Here is a 27,993-nt window from a genome sequence, read left to right on the forward strand (position 1 = left end):
AAAGCTATTGTGGCAATCGTATCTACGACGAAAATATTAAACGTTGTAAAAACCTATTGCGGCATTTTTCAAGCCTAGCAGCATTTTTGAAATGCCGGTAAAAGTCAATTTTCTTTCAGTGTGATTTGGGAGTTTTGAGAGTTTTTTTGTTGCTCTTTTGAGTTGTGCAGAAATAATAAGTTTTGCTTTTGTTCTCTCTCTCTCTCTCTCTCTCTCTCTCTCTCTCTCTCTCTCTCTCTCTCTCTCTCTCTCTCGTTTTGGTTTAGCTTTGATTTTTTCTGCACTTCCCTCAGCTTTATTGATGTATTTCATTTCTTGATTTATATCATTAGAGTAATTTTTTTGCTCATAAAAAAAAGAAAGAAAAAGAAAAATGAAAGAAAGTGGAAGGCAATTATCATGTGCTTTTGGATGGTCCTTGGTGAACAAAACATGGAGTAAGGTGGATGCTTACTACTATATATATACATATATATAAATTGGTAGGGGATAGACATTACATTTGGTAACCCACCTATAGGGCTAATCCTTAATGTTAGTTGCTTGTTACAAAAACCATATATATTTTGGTGGGTGGCAAGGCAAGACATGCTAGGTTGTACTCAATGTTGGAGCTAGGAATTTGAAGATGGACAATAATTGTCATTTTTCATGCTATCAAAATTTGATGTGTTTCACGTCTAGCTTGTTTATGGATTTAGTACATGTCTTTTTTTTAAAAACAAATTCTCAATTTTTTGTGTTCCACATATATCTTGTTTGTGGGAGCCTTTTGGAAGATTTCTTGGTTAGGAGAAGGAAGAGAAGTAATAAAATTAGTAAGCTCAGATGGCTTACAAATTCCATGGTAGGTAGACTTAGTTGTTGCCTTTGTAGTTACAAGCATGCTCACTAGAGTTTAATGGTTTGGTTTTGGAACTAATCTTTTGACTTTTATTGATTGAGAACTAAAATTGACCACATATTAGGATTCAATTTGCTTGGATATTTCTATAGTAACTAAGAACTTCCTTCAAAATAAGGCTTGCAATATTTTCCTTAATTGATGATGTTGATATGTATGAATAAATGTTGTTTGTCAATATTTGTGGACTTGGACATATAAACCATAAACTATATAGGAGTTGCTTGGACATTACCCTAGTGACTAAAGCACTTTTTTTCCAAAAGGGGCATGCAATAGATTTCTATTTCTAAATAGAGATCCTATGTCTTCTTAATGTGTGTCATTTTCTATTTCCTCAATATCATTGGTCCTCATGTTCACTTGAGATAAATATAAGAATCAATTGCTAAGGATTCATTGCTAAAGAAACATTTTTTCCCACATGTTTTTATAATCATCTTATGTTTTTGAAATGTTGTATAAGATAGTTCAACTATATTTCTGAAGGAGTAACTTCTTACAAACCTCATTACAAGGCATAAGACACAACGTTAGTGTAGTAAATTAGACTCAAGTGAAAACTTTGCCCGTTGTATAAGTTTACATTTGAAGGAGAGATTGTTGGAACTTTTTGAAATAAAATGGTCCCATATCGGAAAAAAAGCAAAAAAAAAGTCTTTAATATATGTTGATGGATTCACCCCATATACATTTAAGCCTTTGAGTGGATGCATGTTCGAATCAACATGCATTGATTCTAAGTATGGACACTTTGGATTCCCTAACATAAATCTAAGTATGGACTCTTTGGATTCCATAACATAAACTCCCTTTGAATGAATTACAAGCCCATCTTAACAAATTCAAGCAACAATTTCATTTTTGTACTCTAAATTATTACTAGTCAATCATATTTCAGGAAAGAACAAATTGCAATATATTTTTTTATCATAGACACAAACAAGTATGAAAACAAACATATAATATTGTTAATTCAGATAAATAATTTTGGATACAAGCTCCATTACAATGCAGAGAAAGTAAAATTGCACACGTTGGGTACTCTTTTTTCCCTTTATTCACTCTTCAAATCTTCAGCACACATTAGGCAAATATACCTTTATTTAGAGTAGTAGTTTTGATGTTGCAAAGCAAGACAATTATTTAGAAACACAAATCACAGGAAGCGTATGCCCTTACACAATAAAATCCTAAGGTAGACATCATATAACCATAGGGAGTAGCTCAACATTCTTTATGGTTGATAACTGCAAAAAGAAAAAGAAATTTCAATAATAATTTAGCAGTAATATCAATATTTTGCTACATATAATGTTTGCTTTTTTTCTTTATGGTTTTTTATTTTCGGAAACCAAAAAAAAATGAAAATTTCAAAACCACCATTGTCTTCATATTGTTTTCATTTTTGCACAAAAAACAACTTTTAGAATTTTGGAAATATTTTTTTGTTGTTTCCTAAAAAATGAGATAGGTTTTAGAAAAAATTTCTAAAAAAAGTATTCAAAAAATAATTCACAAAACATGTCTATTTTTTTGTAATAGAAAAATCCTTTTAGATAAGAATTGTATGGTTAGCTTGATGTAAATCATGAATTGTCCACGTACTCACGAGAGTTATTCCTCCTAAATTCATAATCTGGTTCACAATCTAATTAAGATACTCACCATGGATTTCATTCAAGAGCATCAATATGGCCCTGTTTGGTAGAGCTGTGGGAAAATGATTATAACTTATAGCCTAACAGTTTATAGCTTATAACTGTGAACATAAGTTAATTTTTGACTTATAAATTAAGCTTCTCCTCCCCACTCAAAGAATAAGTTGATTTTTGACTTACAAAAAGCTATAAGCTATATTATTAAGCTGAACCAAACACATCAAAATAGCTTAAATTAAGCTAAAAGCTGAAATAAGCTGGAAATAAGCCCTACCAAACAGGGCCTATGTCTTTCCTGAAACAAAAAATTAGGAAAGATTATAATAGGAAACATTCATAATGACAACCAAAAAAAAAAAAAAAAATGTGAGATGGAAAATAAAATATTTAAACAACCTATGCATGATTTCATAGGCTGGCAAATCTATCAAGTGCATGTTGAATGGCCCTCAAAGAAAATATGTAGATTGAAAGGCCAATTAATTTTATTTATTCCTAATGTAGTAAAATTTATAGTGAAAACAAACAACATTTTTAAATTATTTATCGATTGAATAAAGATCTTACACAATGCACAAGGATCGTAGATTTTTCTGAGAGAAATAGCAAGTAGGCATTCTTCTCCACTTTCACTTTATGGCGAATAACACTTTTTATCATCACTCCAAGTCATGGCCTCTATCACTTTTTGATTGATTGTATATACATTTTTTTTTTTTGGTCTTAGGAAAAATAAATATGTAGGAGGTGTTTGATAACCAAATTTAGCACTTAAAACTGAATTTATTAAGTGATAATCAATTAAGCCAGTTTGATAACTACAATTGATATCACTTAAAAATTTAAGCGTTAATTAAAATGTAAGCTGAAACTTAAAGAAAATTTTAAGTCATATTTATTTAATTCTGACCGAATTTATAAAACTAAATATAAATATCAATATACAGTGTTATGAACTCACCGCCATCACCATCGTTATCGCTACCACCACCACCACTGTAATCACAACTACAACTATTACTACTACTATCATTACTACCACAACCATCACCACCACTACACCACCATCACTACCACCACTTTTATTACTATTGTTATTGTTGCCATAAGTATTATCATCATTTTATTACCACTACAATCACTACCACTACTACTACCACCACCACCAAGCCACTACCACCACCGCCGCCACTACCCCTGCCACCATCATAATATAAAAATTAAAATATACAATTTGAAAATAATAGATTTTAAATTTGAATTTATACATATCAAACAACTTATATTTAGTCAGTACTTAAATTTTTATCAAACAAATTTTCAGCTTAAAAAATTCAATATTCAGTTTTCAATATTTAATTTTCAATTTTCAGTTTTTAACTTTATCAAATACACTACACACATTTGACTTAATGGCCTAAGGTTTCAATATTGGAATTCGGCAACTTGAAACCAATAAAAAAAAAAAAAAAAAAAAAAAAAAATTCCTAATCAAAACTTAATATAAAATTTATTAAAATGCATAAAAACAAACGAAAAAAAGAAATTGAGTGTTACCATTTTCTTTTTTCTTTTTTTATTTAAGGAAGGCATTATCTCAATCCACTAGGTCTCTCCCATATTTATCCAAAGGCCTAAAAAACATTCATTGTCCAAAGTTTCTATAGCGATCTCGGTTTCACTTCTTTAATTGTTGTATTTGAACTTAGGTTCCGTGGAGTTGGTTGTTGCGTATATCTTGTTTACATTCTTTACTCTTTGTATTTGAGTCTTGGGTTGTGTTGGGCAGGTTTGAAACAGGTTGGTTGAGCTTAGAAACCAAAAGTAGTTGCCCAGAAATTAGCCTTCAAGCTCGAGCAGAGCTTTTGATGCTCGAGCGGGCCTTTGTTGTGCTTCTCTGCTCGAGCGGGGGTTTTTGCGCTCGAGCGGGAAAATCCATCTCCCAGTATTTTCCTCTGCAATGTTGGACGCTCGAGCGGGCGTTTTGACACTCGAGCGGAAATTTGTGTGTGACGCTCGAGCGGGGACCTAGTTCTGCAAAAGTTCTGGGAGCGTGTATCCGGCACTCGAGCGGCGGTTTGGACGCTCGAGCGGGAGTCTATGAGTGACGCTCGAGCGGGGGTTTCCACGCTCGAGCGGGGCGACGAGTATATCACTCCAAGATTCGACTTTTTGGATCACTTTTTCAACTCCATTTCTCTCTCTTACTTTTCAAAAACACCATTGGAGACCTTCTCTCACTAGAACCTCAACTTCTCTCTAGGTATTGATCTAGTAGGAGTGATTTCCTCACCTTGGGCCTTTGTAAAAGTTGTGTTGATCATCGAGGGCTATCTTTTGATCCGAAAATTTTGGGATTTGGAGCATCTTCAATTTCTTCATCTTCTTCCCTTGGGCTCCTAATTTGAGGTAGGGATTCATATTTACTCTTATGGGTTTTGACCTAGATTTTGAGCTTGTTGTTTAAATGGTTGATTTTGGGACTTAGGGTTTCAAAAGATATAAAAGAGGGTTTTGTTATTTTGATTCTTAAATATGTATTTTGGGTTTCAAAATGATGTTATTGTTGTTGATAGTTGATATTCGAACCATTGGGTTAATATTGAGAGGCGGGGAGGAAAGCCCTAATTTGTATATAAATTAATTGGTATAATTAATTTGGGAAAGTTATGGATTCGTGAAATTGAGTTGAATATAATGATAGTGGTTCATTATAAGAAGGAATAGTGGAGTCGGATTAATAAATCGTTCACTTTTGAAAATGCGGATATTTTATCTGTTGGTGCTTTTATTATCTGTTTAGAAATAATTGCTTTGGGCTACCGGTGGAGGGTAGTTTTGATTGTTGTAGACAATGCATAATGATTAGGCAAACTAAAACTAATCAATTGGATGTGTCATTGAGTATGACGGTTGACAGAATACATTAACTTTATATATTGATTGATTATGTATATGACCTATGTGTATATGCGTTGTGTGTGTGAGAGGAGATAGGGGATGTACTCTACGGTTTAGGGGAAGATAGGGGATGGACCTCTAAACCGGATGTTGTTTGGGAGGAGATAGGAGATGGACTCCGTTGATACAGCTCATATGCTTATCAGTTAATGCGTTGATACAGCTTGTATGCTTATCTATGGAAGTGTTGATACAGCTTGTATGCTTATCTGTTGAGATATTGATATAGCTCATATGCTTATCTATCGAAGTGTTGATATAGCTAGTATTCTTATCTATTGTGAAATGGGAAATGTTTAATATGAGTCACCACCTCATGTAAATTGTTGGCCAGGTTCTGAGCCGTTGCTGTGAATTGTGAATTTGAGAAGAAATGGAAAACGAAATGAAATATGGATATTGTGGTCATGTAATGAAAGTGGTATATGAATTGGTTTATGTGAATCAAACATCTATCAATTGCTAATGTCTTAGTTACTGCTCATATTGTGTTTAGCATATCTCTACTGGGCGTTGGCTTACCCTATGTGGGACATTATTTTCAGGTAGCATACTACCTCCAAGGACATAGCTTGGATGGCTATGGGAGTTGAAGACTCTTGATTATTTTTGTTTGTATTACATGTATGTCAAGCCAAGGGCTTATTTGTATAGAGTTAGTACTCTTTTTTTTTGTAACCAAATGTTAACTTGGAAAGCTGTAAGCCCGTAGGGCATTTGCTTTTGTTGTTAACATGTAATACTGTTGTAAGAACTACTCTGATGAATAGAAAGGTGTTGATTTCTCTTATATTATTGCATGTTTAAAGTGTTGGGTTTTATGTATTTTTTGAGGGCGTTACAGTTTCTTATACTAAAATTTGATAAAAGTCTCCCAAATAAAAGTAGAACTATTCAAATGGTAATAAATTCTAAACATTATAGGGAGTACTACCATATGAGTGGTTGCTAGAATATTAAATAATTGATTATCTCATTTTTAAAGGCCTTTGATTTTTTTTAGATAGTCAAAGGCCTTCAATAATAAAAGCATAAATGAATATTCATTGTAAAAAGTAAATTTTCTTTATCCATCAACTTAACTTAACACTTAAAAATAAAAATAAAACTCTATGCACGAAAGAGGATAATATATTAAATTTTAACTAAATAATAAAAGAAAACAATAAATTCTACATTAAAAAGTGTAATCTATACCCAAAAAAAAAAAAATGAAAAACGTTATTTGAGTGTAATAAAGGGCCTCCCTATGCACAAAATTCATACACAAAAATATACCGAAAAAAATAATGTGTGTTTAAGATTCAACTCTAAAATAGTGGAGTCCGCATTTTGAATGAATCTCGACCGTATATTAAAATTTTTAAGCATTTTCAAGTGTACAAATTTTGAGTATGTAATATTGCTCTAATTTAATTTAAAATTATTAGAGATCTATAATTATGTACAAACTAAATTGTCAACTATGAGGAGTTGATAATTTGATTTGTAGTTTATTCAAAAATATAATGTTTTCATCTTGAAAGTTGGATATGATACAAACATAATGAATATATATAGTCCATTGATTTTTACTAATTTATTAGTCAAGGACCCAATTTAATTTACTTTTTAAAAATAAATAAAAAAATTTGCCTCGTAATGTAAGTAACTAATTACCTGATATATATATATATATATACTAGTTACAAAGGCCCATGCTATTATTACAATCTATTTGAGTTTTGTATTTTAATAATTTTTAAAAATAAGAATATTATTTAATAAAATTAAATAGAATAAATCATTATATATATGATAGGATTATATAAATTGTATTATAAATAATAACAATTAGAAAAAATATGATAAGCCCTATCGTTTTAACATAATTATATTATTTTCTTTTTCAGTAATACAAAGTGTGAAGACATAAAGATAAACAAAATAAAATATACATTTTAGTATAAACGAGATAAGATAATTTCCCATCTAAAAAAAAAAATTGAACTAATAAAGAAGTAGAAGAGAATACATATATATATACAAATGACCCATTTTATTAATAAATAAATCATACTCGCATAACAAATGATCAATTTTATTAATAAATAAATCCTTAAGTCAATTAATAATTTTTAATGATATGAAAAATATCTTTTAGGGTCCGTTTGGGAAGAAGATTTGTGGCTAAAATGGCCACAAAAGACAAAATAGGCTATTTTAGCCACAATAAACAAAACATCACATCCAACCCATAACCATTACACTTTTCTCTCACAAAAAAAGTCAAAAAAGCCAAAAAGCCCTTCCCAAACCAAGCTTTTTAGCCCAGGCTAAAATAGTCAAAAAAGTCAAAAAGCCAAAAAGTCAACCCACTTCTTAGTTAACCATTTTGTTAATAAATAAAGCATTAAGTCAATTAACAGTTTTTAATGATATGAGAAATATTTTTCAATGAATAATTTTGATAATTTATTATTGTATAGGAGAGTAGTTATTTATTTTTTTCTTTTGATTATTGGGTAAATTAAAATTTATAACAAACGATTATTGTAATTTGTATTATTATAGGACTAATTCATATTTTAAACAAATATTATGGATGTATTTGTAATTTGTTAAAAAATAAAAGATTTATGTTTTTACAATTGAGCAGAATGTTTGTATATTTACGAGAAAACTTTCATTCAAATTGTTATACCATTAGTAAATTATATAAAATAAAATGGCAGAAAAGGAAATTCCCAAACATGCTAAGGGCAAAATAGGCAACCCAAAACCAACCTTCCCAACAAAAACAACCAAAATGTCTTACATAATTTTCAAAATGCCACCACTTAAATTGTTTCACCAACCAATTAAACCACAAAATAGCAATTTCAAAATCAACTAAGAACAAAACAGGAAAATAAATGACAAGCCATAGGAGAGAAGAGCTTCTTATATATATATATATATATATATGTTAAATGTGGTAAAATACAGAAGTACCTTAGGTGGGTTTGAAATGATATGGGTTTGCACAAACTGATTCAAGTCCATCCCCTGTAGCGGTATCACGGATTCATCATCCAATTCGACTTCCTTCAGTTTTGGTGTGCTGCCGGAAGTAGTGGCAGCGAAAGTCTTCATTTTGGGGCAGTTTATCACTGCAAGTCGTTCCAAGGATGGCCATTCAAAAGGAAAGTCGTCTCCTCCTGTGCAGAAACCACTTAGGTTTGGAAGACCTACAAGGTAGAGTGCTTTGAGACTTTTGAACTCCATCTTGTAGTTCACTCTCTCTTCTTCTTCGTGCCCTTCGTTTTGCTTGGCAACAACAATTTCCTCCATTTCTTCACAGTCCACTACCGAAAGCTCTTCAAGTTGATGAAGAGCTTGAGCTATGGAAGGTTGGAAGACATATTTCAGTTTCCCACATTCAACGACTTTCATATCTCTTAGGTTGCTGAGTTCCACATGTTGACGACTGGAAAGCAGCTTCATGCCTTCTCCTTCAGAACCAAAATCAAATACTTGTTCCAATTTCTCGCAAAATCCTACCCCAAGCTCCTCCAAATGTTGTAGCCTTTGAAGCAAATTGAATGGAAGAAGAACAGTTGATAGTGAAGGACAAATCAAAACTGTCAAACTTCTGAGCTTTGGGAAGCACACCCAACTGGAAGTAGTAAGTGCACTTGCTGCACATATCCCTTTGAAACTACCCAAACTCCAGAGTTCCAATTCTTCCAGGTTGAAGAGAAATTGCAGATCACGTGATTGTGCCTGTGATGAAATCCCCCATTCCTCTGTGTTGATCAAGTATTCCAATTCAGAACAATTGTCAATCCTCAAACGTGTAGCTCTTTTCAACACCATCTTTAGCCATTTACTCCAATTAACCATGGTTCCAACCAAATTTCCAAGTCCCAAATAATTTGGGGAATAATTTGGAGGCAAAGCCCAAGAACTCAATTTTCCAATAACAATAATAAAACTTTCCAGCTTAGGAAAAACAAAGTCCTTGGGTATATACGCAATGTCAGGTATGGAAATGGTTAGCATTTTTAAGAGAGGCAAAGATCTTAGTGCAGCAACTACTTCCACTGCAGGGTATCCGATACTCCTCGAATATGTGATGTGAAACAAGTACAACTCCTCCAAATGGAATAAAGGCAATACCATTGTGGATGGAATCGGAAATTCATGACGGCTTTCAGTCATGTCCAGCAACCTTAGATTAGTTAACTCCCTTATAGCATTTGGTGCCTTAAAAAAGACGACACGCCTGAGGCTAAGGACTTCAAGCGTCTTTAACTGTCCAAGAAATTTAGGGTCCCCAAACGTAATTCCGTCAAGAACTAATGTTCGAAGACACGTTTGGTTATTGAAAGCATCAGGACTATGAATTGGATTGCGAATATTGTAGAAAGGTTGTTTGCTCAAATCTAAAACAGTAAGTGCATTCATCCCTGAAAAGAATTCATTTGAACAAGACCATGCAGTTTTATTGTCTTGTAATAGTAATATTTGGAGCTTTGGACATTCTAAGACCTCAGGAAGGTTGCTGATTTGATTTCTGATCAACGATATGCCAATGTATTGATCCAGACTATCCATATTTGGCCAATCTTTCAAATTGCGACCAGCTCTTACAAAATACTTTTTGGATCCAATAAATATGGCAACATCACGTACAACATCATGCATTTTGATGCTACCTTGTTTATAACCAGCTAATAATAAACAGGAAGCTATGAGATTGTTGATCACTAACTTTGCTCTGCTCCTGGCTTCTTGCACTGTATCAACATTTTTGAATAATTTCAACCCCATCCCATATCGTACCAAGTCTTCTACTACGATGTCATGATCCTCAGGAAACAGAGAACAAAGCAAGAAGCAATGCTTGGCTTCCTCATCTTGCAGGTAATCATAGCTCAACCTAAGACTTTTGTACACTAGTTGATCAACACCTTCAATGTTTGTTGGCACTGATTTTTTTAATTCTTGAGCTGCATTTTTCCATTCTTCAAGGTTAGATTTACCTTTCATTGCCTTTGCAACCGTAACTACTGCTATGGGAAGCCCTCCACATTCTTTACAAACCTCTCTGGCCACATCATTCAACGGGGAAGAGGCAACAACGTCGCCAACGTTCTTTCCGAATAAGTCCCATGAATCTTGTTCAGGTAAAACATCAAGCCAGACAATCTTTGTTTTCTCCCATTCATTTCCCATGGTTCTGCATACTTGCTCACGCCGTGTTGTGATTACGATTTTGCAACCCGGGTGATCATTGCCAAATGGAATGCCCACATCTGCCAAATTAAGTTTGGCCCAAACATCATCCAATATAACAAGGATCTTCTTCACATCCTTGAGTTTTGCACACAACATGGTTGCTCTTTCAATTTCATTTTCTTTATTGTTTAATTCGGTGAAACCCAACCAGCTAGCTATTTGACCTTGAATTTTTTTAATGTCTGGGTTCTGAGACACTACAGCCATCACAGTATCGTCAAAAAGCTTATCAGATTTAGCTTTTTTAGCAATTTCTGTTACCAAAGTTGTCTTTCCAACGCCCCCAATACCATGTATTCCAATGAAGTTGATATTGTCATCACTTAGTGCCTTCATTACATTCGTCATTGCCAAAACTCTAGAAGCATAAGGCACGAGCTGTTCAGAGGGTTTGGACTCTATCCCCAAGGGAGCTGCAGGGTTGGATACGCTAGGGAAGTTGCCATCTTTTTGTAGCTTTTTAGCCTCCTCTGCTTTATTTTTTGCTGCCTTACCTAGCCGGCGTCGTGTGACCAAATCAGCAAACCACCCATTGAAACATTTCTGGTTCACATTGGTCCCACCTTCTAGAAACTCTTTAGCCTCAAGAATGAACCCATTAACTTCGTCAATCCAATTCTTGACAATTTCTAAAATTTCTCCTCTGTTCCTTTTTGCTGCATCGATGGAGTCAAGCACATCGTTTCTCTGAGCCTCTAACTTATTAACTTGGTCTCTCAAATCTTCAATGTATTTCACTCGATAGAAGACATAATCGAATTGACGCCCAACTGGCTCCACCAATAATTCAACAACTTTTCCTCCAATGGAAATCAGAGCATCACAGAAAGCCATAGCCATGTCTGATAACAAACCAAGCAATACTTCAAATAAATAAATAATATTGTACTATTGGCGATAATAACTATCTACATGCTTGCTGATAAAATAAATAAACAAATGGGAAGTTGTGAGCCAGTCCTTTATTTATCAAAAGAAAGTCTTACTCTAATTTTCTCTATAAAAATATTTATAAAAATATATATATAATTTAACTATTTATACTTTGCACATCATATTTCAATACGACCTAACTCAAATAAATTAAAATTAAATCAAAACTCACAAATAAAAGCTCAAATAATTTTGGTTGACTTGGTTATCACTTATTGTAATGTTAGTTGTGATTGTTGTTTTGGTTATGACCAAAAAGGTCTTTTGTTATTCCTTAAGTAGTATTGGATTATAACTTATTGAGTTTTTTTTAGTTATGACTAACACAAATATCATAACTTGTATATGTCACACACCAAAGAAAAATGTGTATTGTAGAATAACCCTACTTTTTATAATAAATTCATAAGTAGATACATATTGATAGACGCAAAGATAATTCAAATGAAATTTATAAAGTATGATTTTCAAAATATATACTTATATTTTATAATGTGTATTGCATGGGTTAACTGCTACTAACATATCATAAACTTTATGGGTGAGACAATTTTGACCCATCTCGACAAACGAGACTTACTCTCACCACATTATTCTTTTTTTAAAAAAGAAAGAGGAGGCAAAAGAGAATTTAGAAATGAAAAATATTATATACTTCGAATAATTTATTAAATTTTTTATTAAACTTTTTATATAAATATAAGACTTAAACAAATTCATGTGTATGGATTTCACACTTATATAAAAAATTTAATAAATTATTTGAGATTCCTAATCTAACACTTTTCAAATTTGAAAAGGAAGAAAAGAAGAGATCAGGCTTGAGGAGAGAGAAGAAGACAAAGGAAGGAGAGAGAGAGAGAGAGGAAGGATGAGGAGAGGAGAGGAGAGGAGAGGAGAGAGATGACTTAATCACATCATTATTTAATATTCTTTCTCATTGACCGATGCATACACCAACTATATAACATAATCAAATATCAAATATCAAACAACTTGGGCCTATTTTGAAAAGATAATTAAAAGTTGTTTTATAATTTTTAATCTATTTTAGATCATATTATTTTTTTATTTTTTTATATATGTTTTTACAAAAAATTAAAAAATTAACTTTTAACTAACTTTTCAAAATAACTCTTAATTGCATCACTCTCATTATCTCTCTTCTCTCTCATTCTCACTTGCCAATATTTCAAATTCCATAGTGAAACTTAAACCACTTTTTTTATCACTATTTTTTTTAAAACAACCTAATTTAAATTTTGAATTCAAATTTATCAAAAGAAAAAAAAAAATTTCAAACCACTATTTTTTAACAGAACCAAATTTTTTTTTTTTTGAATAACGTTACGTTTCTCAATAAATATAAACATTTTTAATGATATTAGGTCTCTGAATAACCAAAGCTGCTTGATTTTTTATATTTTTTTAATAAACATTTCCAAATGGTATAATGAACAATTATTTAAATAGATTAATTCGTACCCAATCCAATCTTATAGAAAAATAAATTATCAATTTAATATACAAGAAACACCTTTTTTCAATTAAAATATATGAGAATAAATTTATATTATAAAGTTTTGAGATAATATACAATATATTGTATATTAATTTATGAGGTGGGATTGAGTGAGAATACTTAGGAAAGGAAAGCAGACCCACGTGGGTTGCCCCCCACTCCCTTTGCCTACTTTTTCATTTCTTCTTCTTCTATGTCTTTTGGCTTTTGTTCTTTTTAGAGTAGAGAGCTTTGTCTCTTTTTTTTCCTCTACATCTCTCTCTTCCTCTTTGAACTCCATTGTTGCTCAAGTTTGAGCTTCGAATGGGAGTCATAACTTAATTAATGATCATTAACCCAGAACATTCATTAAAATATATTAAAAATCACAAACCCAAACCCAAATCTTAGAAACACAAATCCAAACACATACCTAATCAACAGAAATAAAAAATCACACAAACCCAACACAATGAACCTTTCTCAAATCAAAACACATTTAAAAATGAAAGGGGTACTTACATGTAGGTCCTAATAAGTGGAATTATTATCTAATAGGTCCTATGGGAAAAATTTGTCATAAATAAAGTCACTAATTGTAAGTTTTAGCGACAATTTATAAAAATCATGACAAAAAAAGTCATTAATTGTCAATTTTTAACGACGTATGTAATAAATTGTCACAAACATTATTTTTAACAACAAATTTACCAAGACTTAGGCCTCGTTTGGGGAGTGGCTATTTTAGCCAAAAAGCTAAAAAGTTACTAAAAGTTGTCACATCACCTCTTTACTTTTCTGCACATCTTTTCGTAAAAAGTCAAAAGGTTACTAAAATAGCCTGTTCCCAAACGAGGCCTTATTTTCAATAGGACTTGATGGGAATTAAATCCAACTATTAGGACCTATTAGTAGTTTACCCAAAATGAAAACCCATTTCAAAACCATAAAACCATTTCAGAAACTCATCAAACTCTCGACGGTGAAGGACAGAGGCACTGCTGCAGGTTAAGATCGAAGCGAAGATTTGAGAACTGAGAGAGAGAAGAGATAAGGAGTTGCTATTGATGGAGATCGCAGTGTAAAAGCGGCGTGGCAGTGGAGAGTTGATGTAGGTGGTAGAGATGTTGCTTCCGGCGGCGGCAGAAGAGGGAGAAGGAGAGGACATAAAAAGGGAGAAAGGGTTTTGTCGATAGCGTGCTCCTGGCTGAGAGCAATAGTGCCGAGAGGAGAGGTAGAGGACAGAGTGATGAGAGGTAGAGGAGAGAGAGAGAGAGAGAGAGAGAGAGAGAGAGAGATAGTAGTGGAATGATAAATGATGAGAACAAAGAGTAGAAATAGGCGGGAAACATATTGTGGGCCAAAAAAATTTGACCATTAACTTTGTATGTAGGACAAAAATATACATAAATTCAAAAAACATTATGTTATATTATATATATATATATATATATATGTATACTCTATGATGGTATGGTCACTCAATCTTCGTAAAGACAATCAAATTTTAGGGACAATCGGTCTATTTGGCAAGTTAGTTCAAAGTCAATTTTTTTATTTTTTGACTTTTTTGGATCACATCACTTCTCTACTTTTTAACATGTTTCTTTTAAAAAAGTTAAAAAATCAAAAATTCAATTTTTAGCTAACTTTCCAAAGCAACCAAAGTGATTTTGGTCAATTATTTACAAATTAATAGAGAATCATAATTGCAAAAGCATGGAATTTGTGGTTGTAATTACTAGAATGTTTTTTTTTTCTCTTTTTCTTCTCTCTTCCACTATTTGCAACTATTGGCCAACCCTTCCTTACCCCTCTCTAGTTGTTAATCACCCATCCACCTACCCCCAACACCTTTATCACCACCCTCCACACCTCTCTACCCTCAACTCCTTTGCCCACCTATAGTGCCTCGGATCTTAAACCCGACTTGTTTATATTAATTTGTACCCGTTACCTTATACTTGTATTATTTTCGAACTTTTAGAATTGATGGGTTTGCATTTGACCTTTTTGTTATTATAATAGGGACCTCTTTCTTGATGTTTAGAGTCTTGATTTATAAGTTAACATGATGGTTGGACAAGATTGGTTCAAAAACCCGAAATTCAAATATTTATTTTTTAGTAGTTTTCACTCTTTTACGCTTTTCTATCTCCACACTTTGAATCTTGATATGAGTCTAGAACCATTAGAAAGCTTACTTTCAGGGCTTCAACTTAAAAGCAAAATTGACCAAATTCTAACTCCAAAAGAGGAAGCTACGCTTGTTTGAATTTTACTATGTAAAAGTTGTTTAGGTCAATCCACACGCGAGAAATAAATGTTCCGCACAAGCAAATTATGAAAGAGAGCATTTTTTGTTGGACAAATCCATAAATGTTCCGCCGTTGCCACCATCACCATCACAATATAAAAATTAAAATATACAATTTGAAATAAAAGATTTTAAATTTGATTTTATATATATCAAACAACTTATTTTTAATTAGCACTTAAATTTTTATCAAACAATTTTTTAATTTAAAAAATTTAATATTCAATATTCAATTTTTAATATTTAATTTTCAATTTTTAGTTTTTAATTTTATCAAATACACTACACACATTTGACTTAATGGCCTAAGGTCTCATTATTGGAATTCGGCAACTTGAAACCAAAACAAAAAAGAATAAGAAAAATTTCTAATCAAAATTTAATATAAAATTTATCAAAATGCATAAAAACAAAAGAAAAAAAGAAATTGAGTGTTAACATTTTCTTTTTTCTTCTTTATTTAAGAAGGCATTATCTCAATCCACTAGATCTCTTCCATATTTATCCAGAGGCCTAAAAAACATTCATTGTCCAAAGGTCCTTATACTAAAATTTGATAAAAATCTCCCAAATAAAAATAGAACTATTCAAGTGGATATAAATTCTAAGCATTATAGGGAGTACTACCATATAAATGGTTGTTAGAATATTAAATAATTTATTATCTCATGTCCAAAGGCGATTTTTTTTTTTTTTTTAGATAGTCAAAGGCCTTCGATAATAAAGGCATAAATGAATATTCATTGTAAAAGGTTAATAAAAAGTAAAATTTTGTTATCCATCACCTTAACTTAAGACTTAAAAATAAAAATAAAAATAAAACTCTATGCACAAAAGAGGATAATATATTAAATTTTAACTAAATAATAAAATAAAACAATAAATTTTACATTAAAAAGTGTAATCTATACAAAAATAAAAATAAATAAATAAAAATGTCATTTGAGTGTAATAAAGGGCCTCTCCCTATACACAAAATTCATACACAAAAATATACTTAAAAAAGTAATATGTGCTTAAGATTCAACTCTAATATAGTGAAATTCACAATTTGAATGAATCTCAATCGTACATTAAAATTTTTAAGCATTTTTAAGTGTACAAATTTTGTGTGTGTAGTATTGCTCTAATTTAATTTAAAATTATTAGAGATCTGTAATTATGTACAATAAATATATATAGTCCATTGATTTACTAGTTTATTAGTCAAGGACCCAATTTAATTTAATTTAATTTATTTAGAAAAAACATTGCCTCTAAATGTGGTAAAATAGAGAAGTACCTTAGGTGGCTTTGAAATGATATATATGGGTTTGCACAAACTGATTCAAGTCCATCCCCTGTAGCGGTATCCCGGATTCAAACACTTTCAATTGAACTTCCTTCAGTTTTGGTGTGCTGCCGGAAGTAGTGGCAGCGAAAGTCTTCATTTTGGGGCAGTCTAGCACTTCAAGTCGTTCCAAGGATGGCCATTCAAAAGGAAAGTCGTCTCCTCCTGTGCAGAAACCACTTAGGTTTGGAAGACGCCCAAGGTAGAGTTGTTTGAGACTTTTGAACACCATCTTGTAGTCCACTCTCTCTTCGTGCCCTTCGTTTTGCTTCGCAGCAACAATTTCCTCCATTTCTTCACACTCAAATACAATAAGCTTTTCAAGTTGATGAAGAGCTTGAGCTATGGAAGGTTGGAAGACATATTTCAGTTTACCACATTCATTGACATACAAATATGTTAGGTTGCAGAGTTGCACATGTTGACGACTGGAGCAGTTCAATATATGCTTCAATCTAGGCAAGTAGCCTAGTGTTAAATCTCTCAAACTAGAAAGCAGCTTCATGCCTTCTCCTTCAGAACCAAAATCAAATACTTGTTCCAATTTCTCACATTCTGATACCCCAAGCTTCTCCAAATGTTGTAGCCTTTGAAGCAAATTGAATGGAAGAAGAACAGTTGATAGTGAAGGACAGCTGTACACATCCAAGCTTCTGAGCTTTAGGAAGCCCACCCAGCTGGAAGTAGTAAGTGCACTTGCTGCGCATATCCCTTTGAAAATAGGCAAATAAGAGAGTTCCAATTCTTCCAGGTTGAAGAGGAATTGCAGATCACGTGGTTGTGCCTGTGATGAAATCCCCCATTCCTCTGTGTTGATCAAGTATTCCAATTCAGAACAATCTTCAATCCTCAGACGTGTAACTCTCTTCAACACCATCTTTAGCCATTTACTCCAATTAATCATGGTTCCAACCAAATTTGCAAGATTCAAATAATTTCGGGAGTAACCTTCAACACTCACCCCCCACCTCGATTTTCCAATAAAAATAATAAAACTTTCCAGCTCAGGAAAAACAAAGTCCTTGGGTATATCCGCAATGTCAGGTATGGAAATGGTTAGCATTTTTAGGCGAGGCAAAGATCTTAGTGCAGCAACTACTTCCACTGCAGGGTATCCGATACTCGAAGATGTGATGCCAAACAAGTACAACTCCTCCAAATGGAATAAAGGCAATACCATTGTGGCCGGAATCGGAAATTCATGATGGCTTTCAGTCATGTCCAACAACCTTAGATTAGTTAACTCCCTTATAGCATTTGGTGCCTCAGAAAAGAAGGCATGGCTGAAGCTAAGGACTTCAAGCGTCTTTAACTGTCCAAGAAATTTAGTGTCCCCAAACTTAATTCCGTCAAGAACTAATGTTCGAAGACACATTTGGTTATTGAAAGCATCAGGACTACGAATTAAATTGTCAAAATTGTGGCCAAGTTGGCTCAAATCTAAAACACTCAGTGCTTTCATCCTTGAAAAGAATTCATGCGAACATGACCATTCATTTTCATTGTATTGTAATAGTAATATTTGGAGCTTTGGACATTCCAAGACCTCAGGAAGGTTACTGATTTGATTTCCCATCAACGATAAGCCAGTGTATTGATCCAAACTATCCATATTTGGCCAATCTTTCAAATTGCAACCAGCTCTTACAAAGTGCTTTTTGGATCCAATAAATATGGCAACATCACGTACAACATCATGCATTTTAATGCAATCTTGTTCATCACTAGCTAATAACAAACAGGAATTTATGAGATTGCTGATCACTGAATTTGCTCTGCCCCTGACTTCTTGCACTGTATCAACATTTTTGAATAATCTCAACCCCATCCCATATCGCACCAAGTCTTCTACTAAGATGTCATGATCCTCCGGAAACAGAGAACAAAGCAAGAAGCAAGCCTTGGCTTCCTCATCTTGCAGGTAATCATAGCTCAACCTAAGACTTTTGTACACTAGTTGATCAACACCTTCAATGTTTGTTGGCACTGATTTTTTTAATTCTTGAGCTGCATTTTTCCATTCTTCAAGGTTAGATTTACCTTTCATTGCCTTTGCAACCGTAACTACTGCTATGGGAAGCCCTCCACATTCTTTACAAACCTCTCTGGCCACATCATTCAACGCGGAAGAGGCAACAACGTCGCCAACGTTCTTTCCGAATAAGTCCCATGAATCTTGTTCAGGTAAAACATCAAGCCAGACTATCTTTGTTTTCTCCCATTCATGTCCCATGGTTCTGCATACTTGCTCACGCCGTGTTGTGATTACGATTTTGCAACCCGGGTGATCATTGCCAAATGGAATGCCCACATCTGCCAAATTAAGTTTGGCCCAAACATCATCCAATATAACAAGGATCTTCTTCACATCCTTGAGTTTTGCACACAGCATGGTTGCTCTTTCAATTTCATTTTCTTTATTATTTAATTCGGTGAAACCCAACCAGCTAGCTATTTGACCTTGAATTTTTTTAATGTCTGGGTTCTGAGACACTACAGCCATCACAGCATCGTCAAAAAGCTTATCAGATTTAGCTTTTTTACCAATTTCTGTGACCAAAGTTGTCTTTCCAACGCCTCCAATACCATGTATTCCAATGAAGTTGATATTGTCATCCCTTAGTGCCTCCATTACATTCGCCATTGCCAAATCTCTAGAAGCATAAGGCACGAGCTGTTCAGAGGGTATGGACTCTATCCCCAAGGGAGGTACAGGTTTGGATATGTTGTTATTGAATGTGCCTTCTTTTCCTAGCTCTTTAGCCTCCTCTGCTTTATTTTTTGCTGCCTTACCTAGCCGGCGTCGTGTGACCAAATCAGGAAACCACCCATTGAAACATTTCTGGTTCACATTGGTACCACCTTCTAGAAACTCTTTAGCCTCAAGAATGAACCCATTAACTTTGTCAATCCAATTCTTGACACTTTCTAGAATTTCTTCTCTGTTCCTTTTAGCTGCATCGATGGAGTCGAGCACATCTTTTCTCTGAGCCTCTAAATTTTGAACTTGCTTTCGTAGCTCTTCAATGTATTTCACTCGATAGAAGACATAATCGAATTGACGCCCAACTGGCTCCACCAATAATTCAACAACTTTTCCTCCAATGGAAATCAGAGCATCACAGAAAGCCATAGCCATGTCTGATAACAAACAAAGCAATACTTCAAATAAATAAATAATATTGTACTATTGGCGACAATAACTATCTACATGCGTGCTGATAAAATAAATAAATAAATGGGAAGTTGTGAGCCAGTCCTTTATTTATCAAAAAAAAGTCTTACTCTATTTTTCTCTATAAAAATATTTATAAAAATATATATATAATTTAACTATTTATACTTTGCACATCATATTTCAATACGACCTAACTCAAATAAATTAAAATTAAATCAAAACTCACAAGTAAAAGCTCAAATAATTTTGGTTGACTTGGTTATCACTTATTGTAATGTTAGTTGTGATTGTTGTTTTGGTTATGACCAAAAAGGTCTTTCGTTATTTCTTAAGTAGTATTGGATTATAACTTATTGAGTTTTTTTTAGTTATGACTAACACAAATATCATAACTTGTATATGTCACACACCAAAGAAAAATGTGTATTGTAGAATAACCCTACTTTTTATAATAAATTCATAAGTAGATACATATTGATAGACACAAAGATAATTCAAATGAAATTTATAAAGTATGATTTTCAAAATATATACTTATATTTTATAATGTGTATTGCATGGGTTAACTGCTACTAACATATCATAAACTTTATGGGTGAAACAATTTTGACCCATCTCGACAAACGAGACTTACTCTCACCACATTATTCGTTTTTTAAAAGAGAAAGTGGAGGCAAAAGAGAATTTAGAAATGAAAAATATTATATACTTCGAATAATTTATTAAATTTTTTATTAAACTTTTTATATAAATATAAGACTTAAACAAATTCATGTGTATGGATTTCACACTTATATAAAAAATTTAATAAATTATTTGAGATTCCTAATCTAACACTTTTCAAATTTGAAAAGGAAGAAAAGAAGAGATCAGGCTTGAGGAGAGAGAAGAAGACAAAGGAAGGAGAGAGAGAGAGAGAGGAAGGATGAGGAGAGGAGAGGAGAGGAGAGGAGAGAGATGACTTAATCACATCATTATTTAATATTCTTTCTCATTGACCGATGCATACACCAACTATATAACATAATCAAATATCAAATATCAAACAACTTGGGCCTATTTTGAAAAGATAATTAAAAGTTGTTTTATAATTTTTAATCTATTTTAGATCATATTATTTTTTTATTTTTTTATATATGTTTTTACAAAAAATTAAAAAATTAACTTTTAACTAACTTTTCAAAATAACTCTTAATTGCATCACTCTCATTATCTCTCTTCTCTCTCATTCTCACTTGCCAATATTTCAAATTCCATAGTGAAACTTAAACCACTTTTTTTGTCACTATTTTTTTTAAAACAACCTAATTTAAATTTTGAATTCAAATTTATCAAAAGAAAAAAAAAAAATTTCAAACCACTATTTTTTAACAGAACCAATTTTTTTTTTTTTTTGAATAACGTTACGTTTCTCAATAAATATAAACATTTTTAATGATATTAGGTCTCTGAATAACCAAAGCTGCTTGATTTTTTATATTTTTTTAATAAACATTTCCAAATGGTATGCAATGAACAATTATTTAAATAGATTAATTCGTACCCAATCCAATCTTATATAAAAATAAATTATCAATTTAATATACAAGAAACACCTTTTTTCAATTACAATATATGAGAATAAATTTATATTATAAAGTTTTGAGATAATATACAATATATTGTATATTAATTTATGAGGTGGGAATGAGTGAGAATACTTAGGAAAGGAAAGCAGACCCACGTGGGTTGCCCCCACTCCCTTTGCCTACTTTTTCATTTCTTCTTCTTCTATGTCTTTTGGCTTTTGTTCTTTTTAGAGTAGAGAGCTTTGTCTCTTTTTTTTCCTCTACATCTCTCTCTTCCTCTTTGAACTCCATTGTTGCTCAAGTTTGAGCTTCGAATGGGAGTCATAACTTAATTAATGATCATTAACCCAGAACATTCATTAAAATATATTAAAAATCACAAACCCAAACCAAAATCTTAGAAACACAAATCCAAACACATACCTAATCAACAGAAATAAAAAATCACACAAACCCAACACAATGAACCTTTCTCAAATCAAAACACATTTAAAAATGAAAGGGGTACTTACATGTAGGTCCTAATAAGTGGAATTATTATCTAATAGGTCTTATGGGAAAAATTTGTCATAAATAAAGTCACTAATTGTAAGTTTTAGCGACAATTTATAAAAATCATGACAAAAAAAGTCATTAATTGTCAATTTTTAACGACGTATGTAATAAATTGTCACAAACATTATTTTTAGCAACAAATTTACCAAGACTTATTTTCAATAGGACTTGATGGGAATTAAATTCAACTATTAAGACCTATTGGTAGTTTACCCAAAATGGAAACCCATTTCAAAACCATAAAACCATTTCAGAAACTCATCAAACTCTCGACGGTGAAGGACAGAGGCACTGCTGCCGGTTAAGATCGAAGCGAAGATTTGAGAACTGAGAGAGAGAAGAGATAAGGAGTTGCTATTGATGGAGATCGCAGTGTAAAAGCGGCGTGGCAGTGGAGAGTTGATGTAGGTGGTAGAGATGTTGCTTCCGGCGGCGGCAGAAGAGGGAGAAGGAGAGGACATAAAAAGGGAGAAAGGGTTTTGTCGATAGCGTGCTCCTGGCTGAGAGCAATAGTGCCGAAAAGAGAGGTAGAGGACAGAGTGATGAGAGGTAGAGGAGAGAGAGAGAGAGAGAAAGAGTAGTGGAATGATAAATGATGAGAACAAAGAGTAGAAATAGGCGGGAAACATATTGTGGGCCAAAAAAATTTGACCATTAACTTTGTATGTAGGACAAAAATATACATAAATTCAAAAAACATTATGTTATATTATGTAGATATATATATATATATATATATGTATACTCTATGATGGTATGGTCACTCAATCTTCGTAAAGACAATCAAATTTTAGGGACAATCGGTCTATTTTGCAAGTTAGTTCAAAGTCAATTTTTTTATTTTTTGACTTTTTTGAATCACATCACTTCTCTACTTTTTAACATGTTTCTTTTAAAAAAAGTTAAAAAATCAAAAATTCAATTTTTAGCTAACTTTCCAAAGCAACCAAAGTGATTTTGGTCAATTATTTACAAATTAATAGAGAATCATAATTGCAAAAGCATGGAATTTGTGGTTGTAATTACTAGAATGTTTTTTTTTTCTCTTTTTCTTCTCTCTTCCACTATTTGCAACTATTGGCCAACCCTTCCTTACCCCTCTCTAGTTGTTAATCACCCATCCACCTACCCCCAACACCTTTATCACCACCCTCCACACCTCTCTACCCTCAACTCCTTTGCCCACCTATAGTGCCTCGGATCTTAAACCCGACTTGTTTATATTAATTTGTACCCGTTACCTTATACTTGTATTATTTTCGAACTTTTAGAATTGATGGGTTTGCATTTGACCTTTTTGTTATTATAATAGGGACCTCTTTCTTGATGTTTAGAGTCTTGATTTATAAGTTAACATGATGGTTGGACAAGATTGGTTCAAAAACCCGAAATTCAAATATTTATTTTTTAGTAGTTTTCACTCTTTTACGCTTTTCTATCTCCACACTTTGAATCTTGATATGAGTCTAGAACCATTAGAAAGCTTACTTTCAGGGCTTCAACTTAAAAGCAAAATTGACCAAATTCTAACTCCAAAAGAGGAAGCTACGCTTGTTTGAATTTTACTATGTAAAAGTTGTTTAGGTCAATCCACACGCGAGAAATATATGTTCCGCACAAGCAAATTATGAAAGAGAGCATTTTTTGTTGGACAAATCCATATTTACGGGCAGAAGCTCTGTACATTGGACATGGGCTACAGACCTCTATTTTTGAACATTTTCTCCTCAAAATCTAAGGTAGCATTTGGTTTGTGTTTAGAATTATGATTTGAGTATGGAGTTGTATCTTGAGTTTGTGAGTTTTGGAATTATGATATGAAAAAAGAAAATTTGTTTGGTTTTGAGTTTTGAAAAGAGTTTAGAATTGAATTTTGAATTGAGTGTTGAATTTTTGAAATGAATGTTGAGTTTCTAAAAAGTTATTTGATGATGAGTTTTGAAAAGAGTTTTTTAAACTTAATTCAAAAACTTATAACTCATAACTCATAACCTAATACACAACTCAAAACTCTATTAAAAGTTTTATTCAAAACTCATAACCAAACTTTTTTTAAAATTTAATTCAAAAAAAATTATTGAAAAAAATATTTTTTTATTTAAAAAATTTTGAAACATTTTTTATTTAAAATATTAAAAAATATATTATTATTTGTTAACAAAAATATTCAGCTAGTGCTTTAAAATTACTTTTGATTGCATATTCGGGTGAAATTTTTTTTAATTGTTTTGTTTAAAAATGTTTTTTTATTTTTAAAAAACTACTGTGACAAACTAATTTTTATTGTTAATTTTAAATAAATGTCCAAATAATTTGTTATTTTGGTCTCAAAAAAATATTTTTTATATTTAAAAAATATCAAAAACAAATATATATATATATATTTTCAGATAATAGGTGCCAATTGCTAAATAAAAAAAAACAGTATTCCGGTCAACTGACCGGACATTCGGGAGGATGTCTGAGGGGATGACCGGGTAGTCCAAAAAATTCAAAACCTGTCTAGGTGGATGTCCGGATTGACGACTGGGTAAACCAAAAATTCAAAAACTCTCTGGTTTATCAAACATGTTTTCAAAATGTATTTTGAAATTGATTTGAAATCTCAATTTGAAAACTGTAATCAAATAGAGAGTTGATTATTAGTGTAGAATCATAGTTTGGGAATCAAACCAAAAACAACCTAATATTTTCTTTCTCTTTCCCTCATTTCTTTCAACTCTCTCTCTAAAACTCTTTTATCTTCTCTCTCTGTACAAACCACCGCCAACTATACAAAACTCTTGATCTACCATACTTAGAGTCAAATTCTCATCTTGGTTCTTTGGGCAAAAATTTAGAGTGTCGAGCGCGTCGTTTTGAACTGGAGTGAAAGTTTATTGAACAACCTTGAAATTTCAAAATTCATACTTCTCCCTCTCCATGTTTGAGGTAAGGATTTTCTTAACTTTGTGTAAATATTTTAGCAAGATTATGTGGTATTTTGATGGTTATGATTGTTTGAGAAATTAGGGTTTTGTTCTTATTATTATTGCCCAAATTGGGGGTTTACTTGATATTTTTGTAAATTTTCTCCAATTGTTCTTCAAAACATAACTTATAGTGTATGAATTTAAAGATTTTGTTCTTAAATTTAGAAAATCCCAAATTTTCCAAAAACCTAGAAAATGAGGAAAGTTTGAATGTGGATTGTGAATTGAGAAATTATGAAAATTCTTCAAGATGTTGATATATCTTGAAAATATGGGAAATTTATGAAATTCTTGAAAAATTATGAATGTTTGGAAGGTATTGAGAAATGATGAGATTATTGGAAACCATGTTTTATTTTGAAGGTATTGAAAATTGTGAATTATGCTCTAAATATTGTCTTTTTGGAATATTTTGATAGAGAATTGTTTTAGCAATCGATGTAGGATTGCATTAACTTATTGTAGAATTGACATGAAAAATAGGAAAATTGAAACATTTGGAAAAGCATGCATAGCATTGACATACTAATGATTTCATGTTTTTACTTCTCATCGCATTTGAGAAATGCATTGTGATTGGTTGTTGAGAACTTTAGAAAAAATATTAAGAAATGGGGTAAATACCATGGTAAATCTAGTTAGGGTGTGTATTTTGAGAATTAATATGGCTTAAGGTCTATGGTGAAAGTCCTAAAACTCGCGCGGAGTAGGTTCCAATTTCCTTTCTATTAATAGCTAGTAAAATGGGGTATTGGGTAGTTCTTTAAGAGATTACTAGCAGACATGTACCTAGCGATTTCCAGTGTTATATTTATCGCCCAATGTTTTGATTAAACGAAAGTTGTTGAATCGTTTACGATTTTGGAAAGTGCATGGCATGATCTCTTGCAAACAAAACATATATTTTGAGCATGGCACATTATTGCATGTCATGATCATGATAATGTTAAAACTCATGTACTTTGTTAAGATTATCTCTGTTAGGCTATATGCTCATCCCTATGTAGAAAACCATATTTAGGTGTTTGCGATATGCCTCCGCCGAGATGAAGGCCAAGGAGGCTTTTGGGAGCTAAGGCTCATATTTTGTGTATTTTGTGAAGCATAGGGCTTAACTTGTATTGGGTTGAAACCCTTATTTTATTTGTAATAGGTCAAGTCCCTAGAAAACATGTAAGCCTTTAGAGCATTTATTTTTGGATATTGTTTAGTTAAATGTTTCTCCTATTACATGCTACAGATTCATGCTTGTTGGGCTATGAATAGATTAGTGCATCTAACCACCTCCTGTGAATCTCAAAACATTTGAAATGGGATATATATATATATATATATAATGAAATGAAAGAGATTGATATATGTTATGAATGCTGGCTCATGTCGAGATTTTGATTTTTTGCATGTATAATTGTATTAATTAATGGGAATGAATAATGAATGTAGTTTTGATTTGATAAATCGGCTCTTGAGAAATTGATTGCGTTACACCACCATAGTCTCCTTCCATTTTCCACAAGAGAGAGAGAGAGAGAGAGAGAGAGAGAGAGAGAGAGACTAGATCTAGATTTTCAATTGGAAGAAGTCAATCTAGTAATGATGAAAGAGATCTCAATGGGGAAAGTGCGATGGAGTTGTAGCAGTGATGGATTTGGTGGTGGTAGCGAGAAAAAAAGGTTGAGTGTAGCAGAGGGGATTAGGGGAGGGTAGATGTAGGGAGGTCGTATCTTAGAAGGGTGTGATATAGGGATGGCCAATAGCTAGAAAGGGTGTGGGAGAGCTTGTTGAGGCAATACTGACAATGAAGGTGCTAGGGTTAGTGCAGGAACTGGCGAAAGGGGTTGGAGGTGGGCAGTTAAGAGTGGAGGAGGCGTGGGGGTAACATGGGAGAATGAGGGAGGGATGGACAATGAGGAGGGTAGAGGAGGAAAGGTAATCGACAATAGGGAAGAGGAAGGAAGAGAACATGGAAGAATGGAGGAACAAGTGAAGAGAAAATAAAAATAAATCGGAGTCAAAAATGTAAAATTGTCAATGATTTTGTAATTTTATAATAATTCTCACCACTAAAGTAATTGAGAAAAAGGTAGCCAATATTTTGTAATTAATTATCTGTGGTACTCTCTTTGTAACAACCCTCATTTCAACCTAGTCATACTTGCATACATTTATGTATGATCTTGTTTTGATATGTGCATTTGCAAATTTTGTCTTGTTTTGCTCGAATGTTGCTTGCATGCTTTGTTCTTGCCAGGTGTGTTACCGAGGTTATCTTGAGCCTAGGCACTTTCGAAACCTTTTCCACTTAGAACTATCTTGGGACCCCATCGGTTGACCTCATCTCTACCCTGGCATATTGGCTGAGATGTCACTATCTAGGCCGAGGTGCGCGTCGCCTAGGCCGAGATATGCATCATCTAGGCCGAGATGTTAATATCTAGGCGTTCTAGGTCCTTGATCCTTGCACTAGCGATTTTGTTCCTGGAATGGTATGACCTAGACCGAGGTGTGGCACATCTAGGCCAAGGTGTGGCACAGTTTAGTCAAGTGTTGTCCTTCCAAGCCAATGTCCTTTCCACTTGCTTGCCGGAGCTTTGTTATTAGCCGATGTCGTTACTTACCAGGGTGCTCTTGCTGTTTAGCTTGTTGAATACGCTTTGTCTTGGTCTTGTCTAATCAGTCAATCACCTTTTTGAGTAGAGCCAACCAGCCGGTGCCACGTGTCCCAGCAGAGGGATTAAGTCAGTGACTGTCGAGAGAAACATATCATTTTGTATCAAATCTTGTGTTTGAGAGTGGGAGAAACTCTAGGAAGAAGGAGGAGAAGTTTGAGTATGAGAGTGAGCTTCCGAGC

General features: G+C 32.9%; 3 protein-coding genes across 3 annotated transcripts in view; all 3 read right to left on the reverse strand.

Annotated features, from left to right (window-relative positions):
- The window catches only part of LOC114318589 (disease resistance protein At4g27190-like), a 157,598-nt gene that overhangs the window by 7,896 nt on the left and 121,709 nt on the right, over window positions 1-27,993 (reverse strand). The window lies entirely within an intron of this gene.
- Window positions 2,110-11,628, reverse strand: LOC114318567 (disease resistance protein At4g27190-like). The gene is made up of 2 exons (XM_082889096.1): window positions 8,500-11,628; window positions 2,110-2,154 (listed from the first exon to the last, which is right to left on the reverse strand). Exons 1-2 carry the CDS (start codon window positions 11,626-11,628, stop codon window positions 2,110-2,112), a joined length of 3,174 nt encoding a protein of 1,057 aa, XP_082745222.1.
- Window positions 16,759-27,993, reverse strand: part of LOC145798638 (putative disease resistance protein At4g27220) — a 40,492-nt gene continuing 29,257 nt past the window's right edge. The window contains exon 2 of the mRNA XM_082886967.1: window positions 16,759-20,010. Within this exon, the coding sequence (XP_082743093.1) occupies window positions 16,823-20,008 (3,186 nt within the window). The 5' untranslated portion in view covers window positions 20,009-20,010 and the 3' untranslated portion in view covers window positions 16,759-16,822. The remainder of the gene's footprint in view (window positions 20,011-27,993) is intronic.

The sequence above is a fragment of the Camellia sinensis genome, chromosome 9, assembly GCF_055761805.1.
Source record: "Camellia sinensis isolate YWXY chromosome 9, ASM5576180v1, whole genome shotgun sequence".
Classification (NCBI taxonomy): Eukaryota; Viridiplantae; Streptophyta; class Magnoliopsida; order Ericales; family Theaceae; genus Camellia; species Camellia sinensis.